We start from the raw sequence: 21,971 nt of genomic DNA on the forward strand, positions 1-21,971 counted from the left end.
GTTTCAAGCACCAGCTGTGAAAAGAAGTCAACCTGGAATATACTACACCAAAAAAAAATGCCCAGCAAAACGATCAAAACAGAATAAAAACCTTGAGTGTCAGATTTGTCTGGCTGCAGAATACAGAGTTCAGATTCACTATTCTCCATAAACATGCACATTCTCCTCTCAATAGGAAAAATGTCATAAAAATTCTATAGACTGCTGCTTGAACTGTACTGACAGAAAGAGTAATTTCCCAGCATGCTCTTGTTCAGAAGAAAAACCTTCAGTCAGTCTTACTAAACAGCTTTTCTTGTAATTTACCAATCGGAAAAGTTGACAAGTTGAAAGCATTTACACAATTATTATACATTAAAGATTTATAAGTAAACAGAACCATAGACAAAGACAGATAAAAATGAAGCAAATATAACACAGAATGAGGCATGTGACTGTGTAAGATACCATCATTAGTGACGTAAAAGTCGAACATAGTGTCCTCGCTGTGGGGAGGGATGTTGGGAAGATCCAGGCAGATGTTGTCATGGTGACGGAGCCATTGCTCCATCTTCATTCGATCATCCTGTTCCAATAAGGCTCCCACACTCCACATCAGAGCGAAGACATACAGACGTTCCATGTGCTCTCGAGACAGCTCCCCTCCCTGCTCCTGATGGGTTACATCATCAAAGATCTGTCAGAGCATGAAGGCCTGATACAATTATTATTTTTGCACTCATGAAACCAGAGAAAAGATATTATGCATGATCAGATATATCCCAATAATAATAATAATAATAAAAATAATCTAATCCTTTATTGTGAACTTGAAAATGTATACCCATATGACAACTGAATACAGTAAAAACAGTAATATTGTGAAATATCATTACAATTTACTCCTCAAGTAACATTTCTTATTATTATCAGTATTAAAATAAGTTGTTACAGAGTAACAGTTGGTTTGAAATTGAGCTTTTTTCTAAATTATTTGATAAAAAGGAAGTACAAAACAACAGCATTTATTTAATATATATATATATATATATATATATATATATATATATATATATATATATATATATAAATACATTGGTACTTTTTTCCACAAGGACACATTAAATTGATCAAAAGATTTAAAAAGATTATAAAAAAAAAAAAAAAAAATATATATATATATATATATATATATATATAATCTTTTGATCAATTTAATGTGTCCTAAAGGGACACATTAAATTACACATTACACATTACACATCGCTCGCCGAAATTCCACGCGCGACAACGCGTTCTACGTGCTACTTAAGCATAGCTGTCCAATCGCGAAGTGCTGAAATATAACCCTATATTGAAGCGTATTCTGAACGTTTAACCTAATAATCGTCATTTGTTGTGGATTAGAAATCAAGACAAGACTATATAGATATAAAGCACCTATACAGGCTGGCAAAATGGCTGAACAAAAACAAAAAAACAAGAGAAGATACCTTTCAAAAAGATCAAATGAATGTCCTTTTAGAGGAGATAGAGGGAGACAAAATTTTTATTTTTAACAGATTTAAAGGACACCATACAAATAAGGAAAAAAAAAAACATCTGGGAGGACATTGCAAATTAACTGCAACCGTGTTTAAAGATCAGGGAAGGAGGTCCGCAAGAAATGCCCAATACATGGTTTCGTGCACGGCAGCAAGTAGTTGACAGATTTTTTTAAATTTATCCCTATTTTGCCCAGTGTTTAAAGCATATTTCCCAGATTACTTATTTTATGATTTTTTTTGTTCATTCGTTTAATTTAGATGTGTATTTCTATTTTTTCTTCCCTTTTTAATTATTTAATTTATTAATTTAAACAAAACACAAGTAGCTACAACAAAGTGTACAATAAAGTACAATCAAAACCTTATACTCACGTTGCAGTGTAATCTGTTAAATCTAGATAAAAAGTGTAATCTGCCGGTTGTCCTGCAGGTGACCTCTCTTCTTACGATGCACTTGGGGATTTACGATTACTCCAGAGCACTCGTAGTTCTACGAAGATTTTCAAGTGCTACTTAAGTTACGATGCTTTTGGGAAACAGGCCATAATATTAAGATCAGTCGTACGATCGTTTTTACGATCAACTTAGGCTTAAGATGCTTTTGGGAAACGCAGCCCTGGTCAGGACTTCTATATATTTATTTCATTCATAGATGGATTTAAGCTTATTCTGCTTATATTCTATCACATAATAATGAGCTTACATATTTTATTTTCTTCAGCTGCAACGAGCATTCAATATTTCAGTTTAATGATTAATCAAATCTCACTGAATTAAATGTAGCAAAATTGTATTATTTTGCTATAACCATTGCTATACCATTTCTTTATCAAATCACCCTATCACTAGTACAGTTTCAGGTGTCAGAGATTTTATAGTACTGTCAGAAACCGTTGCTTATTCATATAATGCATTGTAATACGATTTAAAAACATCCATACTGCACCAATGAATCTCATGAATGAAATCTTGTATGTGGAGACATTCTTTATACTACATCACCACTGCCCTCTTCGGTGCACAAAAATGCTCACTCATTTTGTGCATTGCTCTCTCAAGTAGAGGACTGCATGACTTCCACTATAAAGGAATAGTTTATGAGGGGATAATGGAAAAATGTTGTACATGCATAATGGACTGTATGTGCACTAATGTATAAAGCAGGGGTGTTCAATTAAAGTTCCAAGAGGCCTACTCTCTGTATTTCCTTAATACTACAATATTTTTTTGGAATAGTTATACATTTCCTTGTGGACAGCAGTAGTAGTGGTGGGCCTCTGCTGATTCTGCAGCCAATGAGATTGCCTGCTCAACATTTAAACAGTATTGCAGCTCACCACCGCATCTTCGGTACTGTTGTTAGAATAACCACGTCAACTGAAGTGTACTTCAGTTTGAACAAAGGAAATCTCTCCCAGGTTGCGGAGAGATTGTGAGAGATTGTGGTTAGGTCACATGTGAACTATGAGGAAGGAGCAACCTCAGCAGCAGGAGGGAGGTAAACGTCAGTAAGCTGAACTGACTTGAGTGGGGGACGGAGGAGGGTGACTCTGGGACGCCAGAGACACTGTCGAGCCCTCTTGAGGTGTCGCTAGTCGACGAAACCCTGAGGATGGAAGGTGCCCACTGGAAGACCCTAGAGATTTTCCCTACTCAGCTCAATCCAGAGGGTTGTTATGGGGGGACCGCACTGTGGTTGCAGCGGTTGTGTGTGGTGACGCGCAAAATACACTGCAGCTATTAACACCAGATAGAAGGAGATTCACATTACTTTGGGTTGGCATGGGGGGTTGTTATGGGGGGACCGCAATGTGGTTGCAGCCGTTGTGTGTGCTGATGCGCAAAATACACTGCAGCTATTAACACCAGACAGAAGGAGATTCACATCACCATATGGAAAGAAGCGTAAATGGATGGAGAAGCATAGGTTACTGTAAAGCTACGTCTTAGTTGGTGCGTATCTTGGCGAAAGCAGAGTACAAATCAGCATGAAGTTTTAACATCTACTCTCGTGTAATGGAAATCATGAAGATCTGGATACATCCAGTGACTGCGGTGAATAGTGCTGCTGGCAACTAGGGAAAGACCTTGTGACAGCCTGGAGAGAAAGCTGACAGGAGGAAAGAGACCCCAATGGGGCTGGCAAGGGTTAGCTACCCTTGTCTGCAGTATCCAGCTCCGTGTTTACAGGATGCTGGATACACCCCCCCCAAGGCTTCTGAAAAATTAAAGAGAAAAATACCCCTAGAGTCTGCGAGAGCAGGGGCGGAAGATGACTCAATGTTGAACAACATGGTTAACGACTTTGGAATGGAAACAGATATGAGTATGGAGAGTACTTCACAAAAGACTAGTTCAGGTTCTGCAGTTAGCAAAGTCATTGAACTCAGCTTGTGTCTGTGGCTGGATCAAGACGACAACGGTTAGGGGTTTGAAGATTCATCAAGGGAAAATGAAATGCTTGAGGGAGAAGGGACAAGGCTGTGCAACTGGCTGTGGTTGAGACGGAAAGATTCTGGCTGGCTGTGTACAGGCCGACACGCTACGGGTTTGAAGAATTCTTGAAAACTCGAAGAGTCTGTTGGTTTATTTGTATAGTTTGCATTATATTATGTTCCTGTGTATTTTGCGTGAATGAGGATTGGTGTCTGGACAGGTAGTATGCCATACGGAACCGTTGCCGCTTTAATGACAGCAGAGGGGCTCGACAGCCTTAGTCAAACGGGTTGACGCGTATGGTCGGGTTGCGGAGAGATTGTGGTTAGGTCACATGTGAACTATGAGGAAGGAGCAACCTCAACAGCAGGAGGGAGGTAAAGGTCAGTAAGCTGGGCTCAGTTGAGTGGGGGACGGAGGGGGGTGACTCTGGGACGCCAGAGTCACTGTCGAGCCCTCTTGAGGTGTGGTGGGCTAGTCGACGAAACACTGAGGACGGAAAGTGCCCACTCAAAGACCCTAGAGATGTTCCCAACTCAGCTCAATCCAGAGGGTTGTTATGGGGGGACCGCAATGTGGTTGCAGCCGTTGTGTGTGCTGACGCGCAAAATACACTGCAGCTATTAACACCAGACAGAAGGAGATTCACATCACCATATGGAAAGAAGCGTAAATGGATGGAGAAGCCATAGGTTACTGTAAAGCTACGCCTTAGTTGGTGCTTATCTTGGCGAAAGCCGAGTACAAATCAGCATGAAGTTTCAACATCTACTCTCGTGTAATGGAAATCTTCATGGTTGTTATGTCTTTAGTGCGAGAGAGAAGCAACATGCAAATTGGCTTAAGAGGTGAGTCTGGCCCTAAATAAAAGAATTCGGAGATATAGAGCTAGACATAAATGACCCTGAACGCTTGTGGTGTTTACATCTCTCTTGTTTTTATGCGCTGCTCACTTAAAATGTAGAAATGTTAAAATGGTGCAACCATTGTCTCAGGGTGGAAATGGACAGTGGTCTGCTAATTGGTGACCCCTGGTACACAGTATATGTACTAACAAGTGTGCTACTCTGTTTTTTAATGACAGAAGCTGAAGTTTAAAACCCTTATTTTTGGATTGACATGTTAGTAAGCAGTCTTTCAATGTTGCAAAATCTGTAAAGAGGACTACAACTGTTGACAACCTTGGGCTGAATGAGTCCTTGCAGCATGTTTATGCACTGCATGATGATGAAGGCCTCCAGCATGTCCATCTTATACTGCAAAGATTGAATGCTGAACCGATAGAGCTCAGAGAAGGAGGACGAAAAGAGATCCCTCAGGACCACCCCTTCCTGAGGGGAGCGATTCTTCAGCCAGCCCTGAAAGCACACACACAAACACACGAGTGAAAAAAACTGTAAGGAAGGACATACACATAGTGGGAGATATCTGCACACTGAAATAAAATGATGTATCCCTGAGAGCTCAAATATAGTTTGTCCTTCTTCACTGTTTTTCTCTGGATCTCCTTCATTTACTCTTCATGCATTGAACAGTTGAACACTTTGAAGTCTGTTAAAAAGACAGAGAGAAATGCCTTGGGGATTTTAGACTTCATTAATTCAGAGTGGAGTAAAAGGAATAGCTAGCACAGCAACTGGTTTCTACATTTGAGGTTCTGTGGGTGCCTTTTTCCACTTTTATTATGCAAATGTGGAGGGAAATATTGTAGATTCTAAGTTTTCAAACTTGGTTAACACAGACAAGTCAAATTTATTTATATAGTACATTTCATACACTATGGTAATTCAAAGTGCTTTACATTGAAAGGAATAAAAATAATCACAAAATAAAAGCAAGGATAAAACAGTTCCCTGTCGGTCAGTCACTACAACGTAGGTCATGACTGACCAATAGGAATCTCGCTAGAGAGGCCAATCTACTTCGAGTTAAACTAAAACAAGCCAATACACATTGGCGTGCAATCATTTGCAACAGCTGTACAGCCTCGCAGCGCGGGTATTTAACAAGCAGCTGGTGCGATCGCACACTAGTTTTTTGCTTCGGAGCCAAACACTTTGATGCCTCTGCTAAGTCAGTTGAAACTGATCTACGAGCCTTCTGGACCTCTCCTTTCCGGTGCTGGGCGCGACAGCACGGCAGCGCGAACAGTTTGCTTTCTCTCTCTTTCTTTTTTGTTTTAAAACTGAGCAAGAAAAAAGCTGTTTTAACAGCTGGTGAGGTGCGCTTCAAGCGCTCAAAAGCTGTTGTAACAGCTGGTAAGACCTCCAGCGAGAGAGATCCAGCGCACAGACGGGTGCACATTCCCGTCTGTGATCGATGTGGCTGTTCCCCTGCGTGCTTCAGCACCAGTGAGAGTAGTCCCTAAAAGAGCTTACACAGATAGTTCGCGTCTTTTTCAAGATGACGTTCTATCTGTGTGTTTCTGGATGCGGTCGTTACCTGGGGTTGCGGGATGGTCACGATCGCTACCTAGTGTGTCTGGGCCTCGAACACGCAAAAGCAGCGTTCGTGGATGAGTCATGTACCCATTGTGGGAAGATGACCATCTCGGAGCTACGGTCGAGACTCTTGTTCCTGCAAAGGGGCGGGGGTCCCCGTGCCTACGCCTCGTTCCAACCCCCCTTCGCAGGTTGCTTCGGGCGGTGACACGGGTGACCTGACGGGTGAACCAACCCCCTAGGAACCCTCACCCCTCTCACGCTCAGCAACCAATTGAGCTGCCAACGGAGCGTGCTGGAGCATCCTCGAGATGTGTACCAGTCGTTTCGTTCGGAGCTCCCTGCAACGACCAGATGTCGATCGCTGCATCGGAGGGTGGGTCAGACCTCTCCGCGGACGACGGCTCGGAGCCGCTGCCTCCTTCGGGTGTGTCAGCAGTGCCCGAGTGGGACCCGGGGCCTCATTTATAAAACTTTGCGTAGGTTTTGCGTCAGAAGTGGCGTACGGATGAAACATAGGACATGCGTACGCACAGAAATATTCGGATTTATAAAACCGTGCGCACGCACATCCTACGCATTTTGTCCTTAATAAATCCCAATCAATTCTAAATGTAGCGCAGCTTTTGCGGCTTCATGTCACGCCCATAGTTGCCCATAAATAGTCCGTGAAACGCCCACATGTTAATATTCATAGATTGTGAAATTATGGCAAACATAGAGAGGAAATCAAAAAAACTTAACTTCACTCAATGTGAAGTAGAAGTTATCGTTGGCGAGGTGGAAAAGAGGAGAAAAATGTTGTTTGGAGGGCACAGTGTGGGCATTACTAATGCCAAAAAGGCACTTGAGTGGCAAAAGGTTGCAGACGCTGTAAATGCTGTAGCCTCACAACCTCGGACTGTGGCCGAAATAAAAAAGAAATGGTCAGACATCAAAGTCGAGGCAAAAAAGCGTCTAGCGCTCCATCGCCAGAGTGTGTCTGCCACGGGTGGGGGAAAGGGGACACCGGAGCTGACCCCTCTTGATGAGAGACTGTCGGCAATTATTGGGGAATCCCTATTAAGTGGAGTGGTGACTGAGGCGGAGGGGGACACTGACGCGCCAGATGCACCGGATGACACAGGTAAGTGAAATAAGTCAAATGAATGCAGTCAAGTCACATGTATGTAGGCTACACGATTACAATTTATTCATATAGAACAATCTTTATTTCAGTCGCTGGGTGTTCTAGCTGGGCCAGTGCCAGTGGTTCAGAGGCTGCAGCTGAGCAGTCGTCTGTGCCCAGCGTCTCCACGGCACGCGGCTCTCAACCCTCCAGCAGCGGGCGTGTCCTCACCGATGCAGTCCTTGAAATGCAGAGGGAAGTCATTAACTCAGTCAGAGAGGTGGCAAAGGAGTTGGGTGAAATCAAGACTGTCCTAACTGAAATAAACAGTACAATGAGGGAATTCTTGAATAAATTATATATTTTTTCCACACCTTTTGTTGTTCTTTACAAGTGACGCATTACTTCCAAACGCTGGCGCACAGCAGCAGCATTTGGCTCAAATGCCTGGGGATGGGGGTCAGGGTCGGGGCCAACACAGCAATCGGCGTCAGGGGGTAGAGGCACGTTTTTAAGCTGTGCCACATTGTGTAGCACAGCACATGCCAGCACGATTTTGGACACCTTTTCAGGAGTGTACAATAACCTCCCTCCAGTGCAGTCGAGGCAGCGCCATCTGCCCTTAAACAGGCCGATGGTGCGCTCCACTAAAGCGCGAGCTTGGCTGTGGCACATGTTGTAGTGCCTTTCCTCTGCATTATGTGGATTGAGGAAAGGTGTAAGCAGCCACTGTTTGAGGGGATATCCACTGTCCCCTGCAAGGATAGTGAAAGGGTTAAGACTTTGAAGTACAGTAAAATGTCTAGTAATCAAACGTAGCCTACCTAGAAGCCAGCCATCACGCACAGCACCAGCCTCGAGTCTGCGCCCAACACTGCTGTGTCTTAAAATGAATGAGTCATGGGTTGACCCAGGCCACCGAGCTACTACGTTAGTGAGCAACATGTCTGCATCACAAATAATTTGGACATTGATCGAATAGAAATGCTTTCGATTAATGAAAGCATTTTCATTCACATTCGGTGCCCTTATGGCAACATGAGTGCAGTCAATAGCAGCGATAACGTTTGGGAAACCGTACATAGCTGCAAATTGAGCTTTCTTGTTTGCCTGTTCACCCGCCGTGTATGGAAACTTTATGCACTCATGGGACAAAGCTATTATGCCTTTTAAAACGTCTGGCATTATCCGGCTAAGGGTCGGCTGAGATATGCCTGACCTGTCAGCCAATTCCCTCTGAAAAGTGCCAGTCGCCAGGAATCCTAGTGTTGTTAGGACTTGAAGTGGGACTGGCACGGCATGGTTCCTCCGAGTGCTCCTCTGTAACGCGGGGGCCAAAAGACCGCAGAGGTCCAACAGGACAGCTCGAGGAAGTCGGAACCGGCTCATGAGCCACTCGTCCTCATTTGCCAGCAAATCTTCTTGCTGTCTGAAGATGCGTTCACTCCGAATCCTTCCATTTGCCACATCTTCTAAGAGCGCAAGATCAGCCATTGTGCGTCATTACGCATTGTGATGGGGCATTTTATTTCCATTCATTTAATTGCATCTGACAAGCTACAGATGTTGGTTATAATCTACTTGGAAATGGGAATTAGTTCAGCGCAAATGTAATTTCTTGCAGCTTTCTGAATGGTTGAGACATAGGCTACGTCATACGTTATTTTATCAAAAATAAAACAAACTAAAGGCATATGCATGAATACCATGATTCCGTAGCTGATGAAGACATTTTTAGTATGAAAACAACTTTCCCCAGAGGACAAATAATACAACTATTTATCTATCTGTCTATAAATCTATCTAGGCTATATATCTCCCTAATTATATATCTATCTGACTGACTATCTAATTGCATCTATATCTGCTCCGCCAGACGGACACATTGGCGTGAATATCAGTTTTGTACATTATTTCGTTCTGTTTACCATCTTATTTATGAGGATGAATTGTATAACATGCCAATATTATTGCAGAACATATTTGACTTTTCTTTTTGGAAATATTAATTTGCATTTCTGTTTCAGATCGATCAAACGGGTGTTCGTGTAGGCTGTTGATTGTAAGACTTGCTTTGTGAAGTCTTCGTTTTATTTATGAGAGGCAGTATTGCCATTTATTTTACACAACGGTCTACAGTTTCACACACTTTCACGTGTTTCTTCCATCTGCCGACGGTGTCGCCGTTTCTCATTTCACCCGTTTTTGTGCGTACGCCTGGGTCAGAGCTTGCGTGAAGGACCGCACATTTTCCCGTCAAGTTTGCTTTTTATAAATACCAATTATTGCGTAGAGAGCGGCGTACGCCTTCTTTTGTGCGTGCGCAACGTTTATAAATGAGGCCCCCGGAGATGATGGCCATGCTTTCCCGGGCTGCCAACAGGATCGGGCTCGTGTGGAACCCTCCACCGTGTCCCGAGCCCTTGAGGTTGGACGACTGGTATCTCGGGGTGGCGCGCGCTGGTTCTTAGCAACCCACCCCAGGGCCTTTCTTCCCGGAGGTGCATGAGGAGCTCACAGGGACGTGGACGGCACCTTTTACTGCCAGAAACTGTCTCGGTGGCTCCTCCTCCCTCACCACCCTTGATGGCGGGGCAGCTAAGGGATAAACGCGTATCCCGCCAGTGGAACGGGCCGTTGCTATGCAACTGTGCCCTAACTCCACTTGGCGTGGAGAACCGTATGTTCCTTCCCGGGCCTGTAAGTACTCGTCGGACCTGACCGGCAAGGCTTACAAGGCCTGTGGGGAAGCTGCCTCTGCCATGCACGCTATGGCATTGTTGTAGGTTCATCAGGCCAAGGCACTGAAGGACCTGCAAGAGGGTGGTCATGATCCACAAGTTCTCCAAGAACTTCGTGCCGCAACTGACCTCGCGCTTCGTGCGACGAAGGTCACTGCGCGGTCAGTGGGTTGTGCGATGTCCACACTAGTGGTCCTGGAACGCCATCTCTGGCTGTGTCTGGCTGACATGCGCGAGACCCTTATCTGCTGAATCCTTGAGAACCGGATCTGGGCTGGGTTCCATATGTGTGACCCTACGGGGATCCCATATGTGTATATTCCATGGCTGCTCCTATCGGAAGCCTGTGTCTTTCCCTTGGGCTAAGTCACCCATTAATTAATATGCAGTACAGCCTTCGGGCTAGTTCATATGTGTTTCCACATAACTCCTTGAAGAAGTGGCTTCCGCAGCGTTCCTTCCTAAACAGAAAGGGCACGCTTTCCCAGTGTTATCCAATATCTCACTGTATGGATTATCACGGAACAACAGTGTCAGACTCACTCTGTGTAAGCCTCCTCCTATCGTCTTTCCAGGCAAGAAGGTGTAGAGGCTTGCACAGGGGCGCTGGATGGGGTGCAGCAGCTGTGACGCTTTGGTAGGGATTCCTATTGCTCAGTCATGACCTACGTTGTAGTGACTGACCGATAGGGAACCCGTCGCCACATCTGCTGTCGCCCGCCGTTAAATACCCGCGCTGCGAGGCTGTACAGCTGTTGCAAATGATTGCACACCAATGTGTATTGGCTTGTTTTAGTTTTACTCGAAGTAGATTGGCCTCTCTAGCGAGATTCCTATTGGTCAGTCATGACCTACGTCTCCGTTCCCTCCCTGTTATGGGGCACATTTGAGCTTCCGCAAGAACCAATGAGGTTCATTCTCGTGTGTTATGAGGCATGTTTAACCTTCTGCAAGAACCACTACGTTTTTTTTCTTGAGCGTCAATCGGGTTCGGTTGAGCTTCTGTTTATGTTCGCTGATCAATGTTTAAATGTGGAAAAAAGCCTAAATCATATGTTTCTTATCATATAAAGCAATCAAGTCTCTTCAGAAAATTTGGACTAAACCAACCGATTTATATGGATTAGTTTTATAATCTCTTTATGAACTTTTTGATGCGCCGAAGTGGTAGTTGCGTAGCTCTCAATGAACAGAACAAAAAGCTCTCAGATTTCATCAAAAATATCTTCATTTGTGTTCTGATTATATACGCGAAAGTCTTATGGATTTGAAACGACATGATTTAATTTTTAGGTGAAGTAACATTTTAATGCTTCAAAAAGACATTGTACCAGTAATTCATTGGAATCAAGCAGTTTAATCCAAGTCTTCTGAAGAGGCATGATCATTTTATATGATAAAAAGTGCTCACATATAAACATTCATCACTATACATACATAGTGTCAAGTGTCAGTGTTTTTTTTTTGTATTTTCAGTAGTCACATGTCTTCCTTTGTTCTTTTCCCGCCACTCATTCGTATCCATGATCATTTAGTTCTTCTGTATCACCTGTTTAGTTAATCATCATCATCATCTATGTCACCTGTGTTCTGTTAATCAGTGTTTGTATTTTGTTTCATTCTATTCAGTCAGTCTTTGTCTGATCTCTGTCCTGCTAAGTGTGTGAACCTTCTGCCTGTCTGTACCTGTTTGAATTACATTGTTAGTAACACATTGTTGCTGTATATCTGTCCTTGTCTATTTATTGTTGTCTGTCAAGCCCAATATATATACATATATCTATCACTATGGCGAGCAAGCAAGATTATTGACGGTGTGTTGTTCCCTGCCCTCGTTATATTACGGGTGGGGACACACATCAGCTGTGTATTGTTTGTTTGGGAGTTGAGCATGCCCAGTCAGTCCTCGAGGGGGCTGATTGTGAGCATTGTATGAGTCTATCTATGAAAACGCTCCGCTCTCGCCGATCGTTCTTTGAGGAGGACGATTCGGTTCGCGCTCCCCGGGGTGCGGGTCCCGCTGCTGCTGAGGCTCAGCGTCGACTTTCATCTTGGGGTTCGCAGATGGATCTAGTAGCGGGGTTTGAGACGGGCCCTGCCCTTTCTCAGCCCTTACCTGATGGATCCGGTGTCTCTGCCCAGGAAGGAGCCCGCTCTGCAGCTTCTCCTCCCCGGGCTGGGGCACCAATATTGCGGCTGTCCAGTTCTGAGGATCTGGATGTCGCGGGTATGGGGGATTTTGAGTGTTCGCCAGCTCATACCCCTGCTGATGAGGAGCTTATGGAGGTTTTATCTCGTGCTGTAGCTAAATTAAATATTGAGTGGCCAGCCGATGATGTTGATGTTGTATCTAGAAAAAGTCTGTTAGATGACCGTTATTCTACCATCTAGATCACGACCTCCTCGTCGGGAACTCCCGTTGTTTCCCGATCTCCACACTGAGGTGTCGAGATCATGGATTAAACCGGCATCTTTCTGAGTACATAACCCTCAGACCAGTAATTATAGTAAAATTCAAGGTATTGAGCACTATGGTTATTTATCTATGCCTCGCGCGGAAGACACACTAGCGAGTTATCTTTCCCCTGAGTCATCTTCGCCTCTGAAAGCCCCGACGTTAACCACCAAACCTTTAAAAAATACTAGTGCTGTCAAATGATTAAAATATTTAATCGCGATTAATCGCATTAATGTCATAGTTAACTCGCGATTAATCGCACATTTTTATCTATTCTAAACTTCTCTTGATTTCTCTTTGTTCATTATTTTTTCTCATTTTAATGCTCTTATCAACATGAAAAAAAGTGGATTGCTTTCTTTGTGCACATTTTTTTTTATTGAAAACAATATAGGCAATACTGTGTTCAATTTCACACAAACATTCTCACTTGGAGCAAATAATTTCTTTGTAACACAATGTAACACTGTCCATCAATAAAAGGGTGAAAGAAATACTGACGAGGTACTGATATTGACGAGGGGGCGGAGAATTCGCATTAGGTGTGTGTGTGTGCTTGGCCATCATCAAGTGGTATTTCAGACTGGACGTGCTGCGATGATGATAGCTCAGTTCATAACGACAAAACACACATATCACTTTGGTCTAGTCAATGGAACCATTTGGCAACTTTTTAAAAGTAAACTTTCCATTCAGAATCTTATTGGCATCCATTTCGGCGTCTCGCGCTCGTCATCCACTCAAAACGTAACTTTAACCTATTTGGCCGGCTCGCAAGCCCAAACAAGTGTGTGTGCGCGTGCCTGTTGTTTTGTTTCCGGTCTAGATCCACTTGCGCTTTGGTCGACGAAGCAACAAAACGTCCTCGCACGGCGCAAGCCCTTGAAATGAATGGGTTTCATAGCGCAGCGCCGCGCATGCCGCGTCCTGTTGCAAAAGCATGTGAAAAAAAAACTACAAAGTTTGCTAGACCAAAAAGACCGTTAATCTCGCGATAAAAAAATTAATCGCGTTAAAATGGTTTTGCGTTAACGCCGTTAATAACGCGTTTAACTGACAGCCCTAAAAAATACATCTTTATTGGTTGGTAAAGCGTATTCGGAAGCAGGTCAGGCCGCTGCGTGCTTGCACACTATGTCAATTCTCCAAGCATACCAGGCTGACCTGCTGAGGTACATAGACGATTGTGAGGAAGTTAGTGCCGACGCAATTCGAGAATTGCGTCGTACGACAGATCTATCTCTCCGGCCACGGAACGTCACTTATGGTTGAATTTATCAGAAATAAAGGATAAAGATAGATCTGTTCTTCTGGACGCACCGCTGTCACCTACAAGTCTGTTCGGCGACGCTATAAATTGTGTCGTCGGTAGGTTTCAAGAAAATAAGAAATGAGCGGCTGCGTTTCAGAGGTTTCTTCCTCGCCGATCTAATGTCCCCGAGGCTGCTCGTAGTGTAAAGTCTGAGCAGCCTCGTCCGTCTACGAGCTCCGTTCACAGAGTCCAGCAAAAGCAGAGCATCGCCGCTCTGGCACCTCCTCAATCTGAGGTTCCTGAGTGGCGGTCGCAGCCCAGGCCTGTTAGAGATAGACAAGATCTGAGGGCTGTTATCTCTAAGAGAGCTTGGTCTAAGAAGAAGAGGTCCTGACGCCAAGGCTATCAGGCTTCTGAGAGTGGTCCCCTCCAGGGAGGAACGATTCCGAGGAACCGTTCCTCCTTGGCACCCTCCGGGGGACGATTCTCCGAGGAGAGCCGCAGCGTTGCCACTTTGGTTGTTCCCTGCCGGTTCGCCGCTTCAGGGCGCCGAGGTGTCAGCGTCCCAGTGCAATCCTCTGAGGAGGGTTGTTGAACGGTCAGTTCGGTTGTTCCCTGCCGGTTCGCCGCTTCAGGGCGCCGAAATGATTGTTCAATCAAATCCAGAGGCCAGTCTCGAGAGACTGGTTCCCTTATCGGAATTTCTGGCAGCGTGGAAACTTCTGCCAAATATTTCTCTATGGGTCCTGCACATAATAGAAAAGGGTTACAGAATTCAGTTCGGTTCTCGTCCGACCAGATTTCAAGGGGTCCTCCCCACAGTAGTGGACTCACAGCAGGCTCTGGTTATGGAACAGGAAGTACTGACACTTCTTGAAAAGGGACTATAGAAAGGGGTTCTCCTCCCAGCAGAGAGTCAGGGTTTTACAGTCGTTACTTCGTTGTTCTAAAGAAGGATGGAGGGTTGCGTCCTATTCTAGATCTGTGCCAGTTAAACAGCAGAGTTCAGAAACTCAAGTTCAGAATGCTTACACTCAAACAGATTGTATCACAGATTCAGTCCGAGGACTGGTTTGTCACAATAGACTTGAAGGACGCGTACTTCCATGTATCTATCCATCCTCATCACAGGAGGTTCCTGAGGTTCGCTTTCGGGGGCGAAGCATACCAATATCGGGTTCTTCCATTTGTCCTAGGTTTATCTCCCCACACCTTTACAAAATGCGTGGATGCAGCTCTGGCTCCGTTGAGACTCCAGGGCATCCGCGTATTAAATTACATCGACGATTGGTTGATTTTAGCTCAGTCAGAGCAGTTGGCAGTTCAGCATCGAGATGTTGTTCTGTCCCACATAAGGAGTTTGGGGTTGCGGCTCAACACCAAAAAGAGTGTTCTCCTCCCCTGTCAGAGGACCACTTTTCTAGGTGTGATTTGGGTTTTGATCACAATGCAGGCACGTCTGTCTCCTGCTCGTATTTCTGCAATTCTCACAGCCGCAAAGAATGTGAAACTAGGCCAGTCACTCACTGTAAAACAGTTTCAGAGACTGTTGGGTCTCATGGCAGCTGCATCCAACGTTATTACTTTTGGCCTTCATGAGACCCCGGCAGTGGTAGCTTAGGACCAAGGGGTTTTCTCAGAGGGGAAATCCGTTCCGCAAGATCAAGGTCATGCGGCTATGCCTTCGTGCCTTGGTCATGTGGAAGAAACCTGGGTTCCTCGCCCAGGGCCCTGTCTTGGGGGCTTCTTGTCGACGCGTCACGCTTTCGACGTATGCTTCCCTTACGGGTTGGGGGGCGGTCATGAGTGGCCGCTCCGCGCAAGGTCTTTGGCAGGACCATCAGCGTTCCTGGCACATAAATCGTCTGGAGTTGATGGCGGTATTTCGGGCTCGCAAATATTTCCTGCCAGACCTGAGAGGCCATCATGTGTTTGTCCGCACAGACAACACTTCGGTGGTCTCCTATATCAACCGTCAGGGGGGTCTGAGGTCACGTGATTTTTGCAAATTAGCCCATCAGATCCTCCTATGGGCCCAGGGGAAGTTATTGTCGCTCAGGGCGGAATATATCCCGGGGCGTCAGAATGTGGGAGCAGATATTCTGTCGAGACAGGGGCTGAGGCCAGGAGAGTGGAGACTTCACCCCGAAGTGGTGGAGCTCCTGTGGGAAGAGTTTGGTCGTGCTCAGGTAGACCTTTTCGCATCGTCAAATTCAACCCATTGTCCCATGTGGTTCTCTCTAACGCACCCAGCTCCTCTCGGTCTGGATGCGATGGTGCAGGTGTGGCCGAGGCTCCACCTGTACGCCTTTCCCCCGATATCTATGCTTCCGGGGGTTCTGGTGAGGGTTTGCCGAGAGGGGGCTCGTCTGCTACTAGTAGCCCCTTACTGGCCGACCAGAGTTTGGTTCTCGGAATTAGTATATCTTCTGGACGGCTCTCCAATGGAGATTCCACTCAGGAGGGACCTGCTGTCCCAGGCAGGGGGCACGATATTTAACCCTCGGCCGGAGTTGTGGAAACTGTGGGCCTGGCCTCTGAAGGGGCCCGGCTCAGGGAAACTGGTCTCTCGACCGATGTTGTAGAAACCATTCTTCAATCCAGAGCTCCTTCCACGAGAAGGCTGTATGCGTTAAAATGGAAACTTTTCACCACTTGGTGTGTTGAACGTCAAATAGATCCTGTTAACTGCCCTGTTGGTTCAGTTCTTTATTTTCTGCAAGACCGTTTCTCTGCTAGGTTATCTCCTTCTACCCTAAAGGTTTACGTGGCGGCTATATCGGCCTACCACACCCCTCTGGGGGGTGCTTCTATCGGGAGAAACCCTTTGATTACTCGCTTTCTCCGTGGTACACTGAGGTTGAGACCTGCACTGCACTCTAGAGCACCGGCTTGGGACTTGGCCATTGTACTTAAGGGTCTGGCTTTGGCTCCCTTCGAGCCCATCGAAGAGGTTTCAGAGAAATTCCTCACTCTAAAGACTTTATTTCTCCTTGCCATTTCATCTATCAAGAGAATTGGGGATTTACATGCTCTGTCGGTTGCTCCTTCATGTCTGGAATGGCACTTGGTATGGTGAAAGCATTTCTCTACCCGAGACCGGGTTATATTTCTAAGGTCCCACTGAATGTTGGGGGCCCAATAGTGCTGCAGGCCATTTATCCTCTGCCCTTTATTACCCCAGACCAGGAACAGCTTAACCTGTTATGTCCAGTCCGGGCTTTAGATGCCTACGTTCACAGAGCTGCCCTGTGGCGTAAATCTAAGCAACTATTTGTCTGTTTTGGGTCACTCAAGAGAGGATGCCCTGCATCTAAACAGGTTATGAGTAAATGGATAGTCGAGGCTATTTCCTTGGCTTATGAAGCGGCCGGACAGCCTTCACCTATGGCTGTGCGGGCCCATTCTACTCGGAGTATGGCGGCCTCAATGGCCTTAATTTCGGGTGTAGGGAACAAGATGCTGCGTTTGCCTGCCATACTTCCTGCATGCCCTGATCGACTTGCTTCAGGTTTTTCAGAAGCTGTCGTGGTCTGATTTCTGGGTTGCTTTATAGTTTCCTGGTCTATGACGTCACCTATGTCGTAGCGGGCTTCCATTGGACTGATTTTACAAGTGCTTTACGACGTAATCACGCAGAGCGTTCCCACCGCGTCTCAAACGCAGCGTCTCGTTCCCTATCAGGGAACCAGGGTTACATACGTAACCTGAGACGTTTTCCTTGTGGTGTCCTTTGTCATATTTTGACACTATGAATATTAGAGCAAGCATTAATGAGATTTAAGAGCTATGGCAGTTTTTCAGAGAATTACCTAAATTTTGGTCTGTTCCTTATACAAAGCTACGATAGCTTTCAGAAGACCATAGTCCACTCATGAATACTGCTTTTATGATACATTTTTTGTCCTTTTTAGAGCTTGACAGCCACTTAGTCTTTACAAAGAGCATAATATTTCCTTTTTTGCTCCATCAAAGGAAGAATATTTGAAAAATGGAGTGAGTAAATTATATAATTTTCCTTTTTGGATGAACTTTTTCTGTATATTTTATGGAAAGCAAACATCCGGTTACACTTTATTGTACAGTGTCATTTTTACATATTACATGAAGTTACTATATTAATAACTATAAATGATGTATTAGTACATGCAGCTAACCCTAAACCGAAACAAACCCTAATCCTATAGTAAGTACATGTAGTTACTTAATATGAATCAGTACTGAAATGTATAATTACAGTGTAAAGGCCATTGCACACTGAGTCCGAAATTCGCATCCGAAATTTTCACACGTAAAAAAAAAAAAATCGACCTCACGTTATGTCAATCAGGCTTGCACATTGTCTACGAAACTTTCGACCATCATAAAAAGAATCGGATCGGGTTCTATTTTCTGCATTTTTCGCATCCGTAGCAAGCAGTTTGAATGGTGTTTGAATGGTGTTTTGACAATTCAGAGCCACCTAATCACGAATACGAAAAAATGCATACGAAGATTTCAGACTCAGTGTGCAATGGCCTTAACAAGGAAAACTTAAAATAAAGTGTAACCAAGCATCCTCTGACATAATTGTATCTTTTTAATTACTTAAATTGGTAACACTTTATTTTGATAGTCCACTTTAGACACTTTAGACAACTTTAAGTAAATTTGTGATTACATGTCAACTACCAGTCATTAGAGTATTAGTAGAATGTCTGCTTAATATCTACTATCACTATTTTGATGGTCCCCCAAAATACACTCTACTGCTGAATATAAGAAATGTGGCAAGTACATGTCAACTTATTCTACTAACCCAAACCTAACAGTTTGCTGATACTCTGAGAGTTAGTTAATAATGCAAATTAATGAGAGTTAGCTGACATTGAGTAGTTGCAAAGTTACTTATAGTTCTATAATTTCTATAGTGGACTATCGAAATAAAGTGTAACCCTTAAATTATCTAAATATAGAATTCTTAATAATAGTATCATTTAGTACTAATTTGTTATCACCCACCTCCAAAATAGGGCTCCAATTAAGGACAGAAGAGCTCATAAACACCATCCCATTACGGGACACTGTGGCCGGGGAGGCGTTATCGATGTTGTGTGGCTCAAACACAATCTTGCAATTGGGGGCCATGGGGATGCGGTCACCATTGGCTAATGTCAGTGTACGGTTATCATCCAGGACTGAGTTTAGGTTTTCAATCCATATAGCATCAACTGGCCCATCAAGAACAATCCATATGTGTTCCCCTAAACACAAACCATGAAGTACAAATGAGCAATGAAATAAGATACAGATACAATTGCATAATGTTGTGGCCTCCATCCATCATTATGATCAATGATTGACATTTGACATCTTATGGCTGATTGCTTGGCCCATTAGTGTCAAATGCCCTGTTTGATGGCTGCACTTGTTAATTGATTTAAAAAAAAACGAGTCAATAGGTTTCAAAATGTTGTTTCCATTTAAACGAAACATTCTCTTTCATGTGTTATAGATCTCAGTGCCTTTTGGTAAAGGGAGGGAATAGTACACTCTTGCCTGTTTTAGAGGATTTTCAACCACTTTGGAAACCATTAGCTTTCTCACACAACTGACCAGACAAAAAAAAAAAAGCCCTGAGTGGCTCTGCTGAAATATATTAAAACATTTGCTCCCTCAAAAGTAGATGTGTTTTTTGAACATTTTAGAACAGACATGCTAATTATGTTTAATAGTTGTAACATTCAGTGCTATATATTTTAAAGTTACTTTGATATGTGCAATAATTTCAGGAAAACAGTTTTAGGAGCTGAAAAAAACTTGGTAACACTTAATTTTGCAGTGTCCTTGTTACATGTTACATGTATTTATTATAGTAATAACAGCAAATTATGAATTGCATTTAATTAAATGCAACTAACTCTAAACCAAACCCTAATCCGAAACATAACCCTATAGTAAGTACAAGTTGTTATTTATTATTACTCAGTACTTAATTGTAATTAAACTGTAAGAAGGACACCTTAAAGTAAAGTGTAACCAAAAGCTTCTGCTGCTTATGCATATTCAATACACTTTTTTAACAGGTGATCTACCTTTCTTTGCTCTGAGTGTTTTCCTCCAAAGAGTGGAAAAGATTCCATCAGTCCAGTCGTTGGTTGCCACATCGAGTCGACCAAACATTTGTGGTGCAGTAATAGCTTTAGGGTTCATACGCATCTCTCTGTGAGGTTGGCCACAATCTAAACGTGCATTTACAGTGTAAGTTGCATATATATTACAAATGTTTACTATTTTCCAATGAAATGGACCCTGTCCACTGTGACATAATGGCCTAGTTTTTGTGGCTGATGTCTAATTCTCACCAGTCATGGCCTTCATAAGGATATGGATGCAGGTTGTTTTTCCTGCTCCGCTGGGTCCTAGTGCCATCATCCCATGACGAACTCTTTGAGTCTCAAATAGCTGAATGATCTTTAACCTCCACGGTGGGTGATTGATAAGACCAGCCTCAGTTACCTAGTAGAATAATAAAGATTTTGGTTTTGATTTTGTTTCCCAGTGCTCAACCTAACAAAACGTTCAGTTTCATATTTGAGCATTTTTGTCCAACCTGTTTGTCTATGGCTGATTCCAGATTAGGGTATCCAGCTTTATCCAACTGAATTCCAGGGAAAAGGTCTTCAATCAAACTGAGGAACAATGGCTCATCCTCATCAATCTTAAAGGGCAGAGACAAGTGTCATTTCATTGTTATTGACGGATGCTTTTATAAAGGAATTCTGACATTGAACCACAAACTGATATGAGAGAGAATATATAATCAAATAAGTGTCATGTTTATATATTCATGAGGTGTCATGAGGTATGAATGTCAGTTATATGAGAAAACTATGTGTGTATGTGCGCTGGTATTCTTACCAGTTTGGACAGGTTCATGTCTCGCAGAACTCTCATGACAATAGTAGACTCTGTGTCATTAGGATTGGCCCGTTTTGCAGCACCAAGAGTGCGCAGGACAGACAGAATATTGCGCAGGCCAAAGTCATAGTGGACCTAAAAAAAAACAAAGTTAAAAATGTACTTAAAATGTAAGTTATAAAGAACGTCTAGGTTACTAATGTAACCCCCGTTCCCTGAAGGAGGGAACGTAGATGTTAATACCCGTCGCCACAACCCCATTGTGCCTCCACTGAAACCCGGGACACCGTTTCAGCTCCTCAGCGAAAACTTGATTTGAGTATTGCACGCAAGCCCTTATATACCTGGAAGAGGGGGTGCGTTTTCACACTAGCCAACATGTATTGGCTTGTCTGTGACCACTTGAAGGTGATTTGGCTCTCAGACGAGATCCTAATTCGTCAGTCACTGACGATTAACATTTCCATTCCTTCCTTCAGGGAATGGGGGTTACATTAGTAACCTAGACGTTTCCATTGTTGTCTTGCCTGCCTTGTTTGCTGTCTCTTAACAGAAAATAGTAGTTTATAGGCTAAACAAGTAAGGAAAAATTGACAATGGGAATACCTGTGGTCACCACACAAAGCGGAGTGGCCATTACACCTTGGGTATGCATTAATTTTGTAATTCAATGACCCCGGAGTCAATTATTATCTTTATACTACACTGTAAAACATAACAGGTAAATTTACTAAATAAAAATTAGTTAATTTCACTCAAACATTAATAACAGAATAACAGATTAACTCTTTTTTAATCTTTAATCTTTAACTCTTATTGTTAACTCAATAACAGAAACAGAACTCAAATTGAGCAAGTTATTGCAAATTTCTAGTTCCCAGCATGATAATTGGATAATAATTGGATAATAAAGTGACTCATTAAGTGATGGTTGAACAGTAGTGATTAACACCTGCTATTTACAAGCAGAAACACTGAAGGAAACGGGAACAATAAGTAACAAAACATACTGACTTCCAGCCACAGCCTTAGATCAAATCAATTGAAGATAAAAGAAGTAATTACATCTATCCAGATCTCAGCAGAGGGTGAATAAACAACTACAAAAA

General features: G+C 43.6%; 1 protein-coding gene across 3 annotated transcripts in view; it reads right to left on the bottom strand.

Annotated features, from left to right (window-relative positions):
• The window catches only part of dnah5 (dynein, axonemal, heavy chain 5), a 187,907-nt gene that overhangs the window by 89,896 nt on the left and 76,040 nt on the right, over positions 1–21,971 (bottom strand). For all 3 annotated transcript variants that reach the window (XM_077207318.1, XM_077207312.1, XM_077207325.1), the window contains 7 exons: positions 20,863–20,997; positions 20,555–20,662; positions 20,307–20,460; positions 20,037–20,183; positions 18,964–19,205; positions 5,144–5,320; positions 448–652 (listed from right to left, as the gene is read on the bottom strand). In XM_077207318.1, coding sequence (XP_077063433.1) covers positions 448–652; positions 5,144–5,320; positions 18,964–19,205; positions 20,037–20,183; positions 20,307–20,460; positions 20,555–20,662; positions 20,863–20,997 — 1,168 coding nt within the window. The remainder of the gene's footprint in view (positions 1–447; positions 653–5,143; positions 5,321–18,963; positions 19,206–20,036; positions 20,184–20,306; positions 20,461–20,554; positions 20,663–20,862; positions 20,998–21,971) is intronic.

The sequence above is a fragment of the Siphateles boraxobius genome, unplaced genomic scaffold, assembly GCF_051911475.1.
Source record: "Siphateles boraxobius isolate OS27281-9 unplaced genomic scaffold, OSU_SipBor_1 12, whole genome shotgun sequence".
Taxonomy (NCBI): Eukaryota; Metazoa; Chordata; class Actinopteri; order Cypriniformes; family Leuciscidae; genus Siphateles; species Siphateles boraxobius.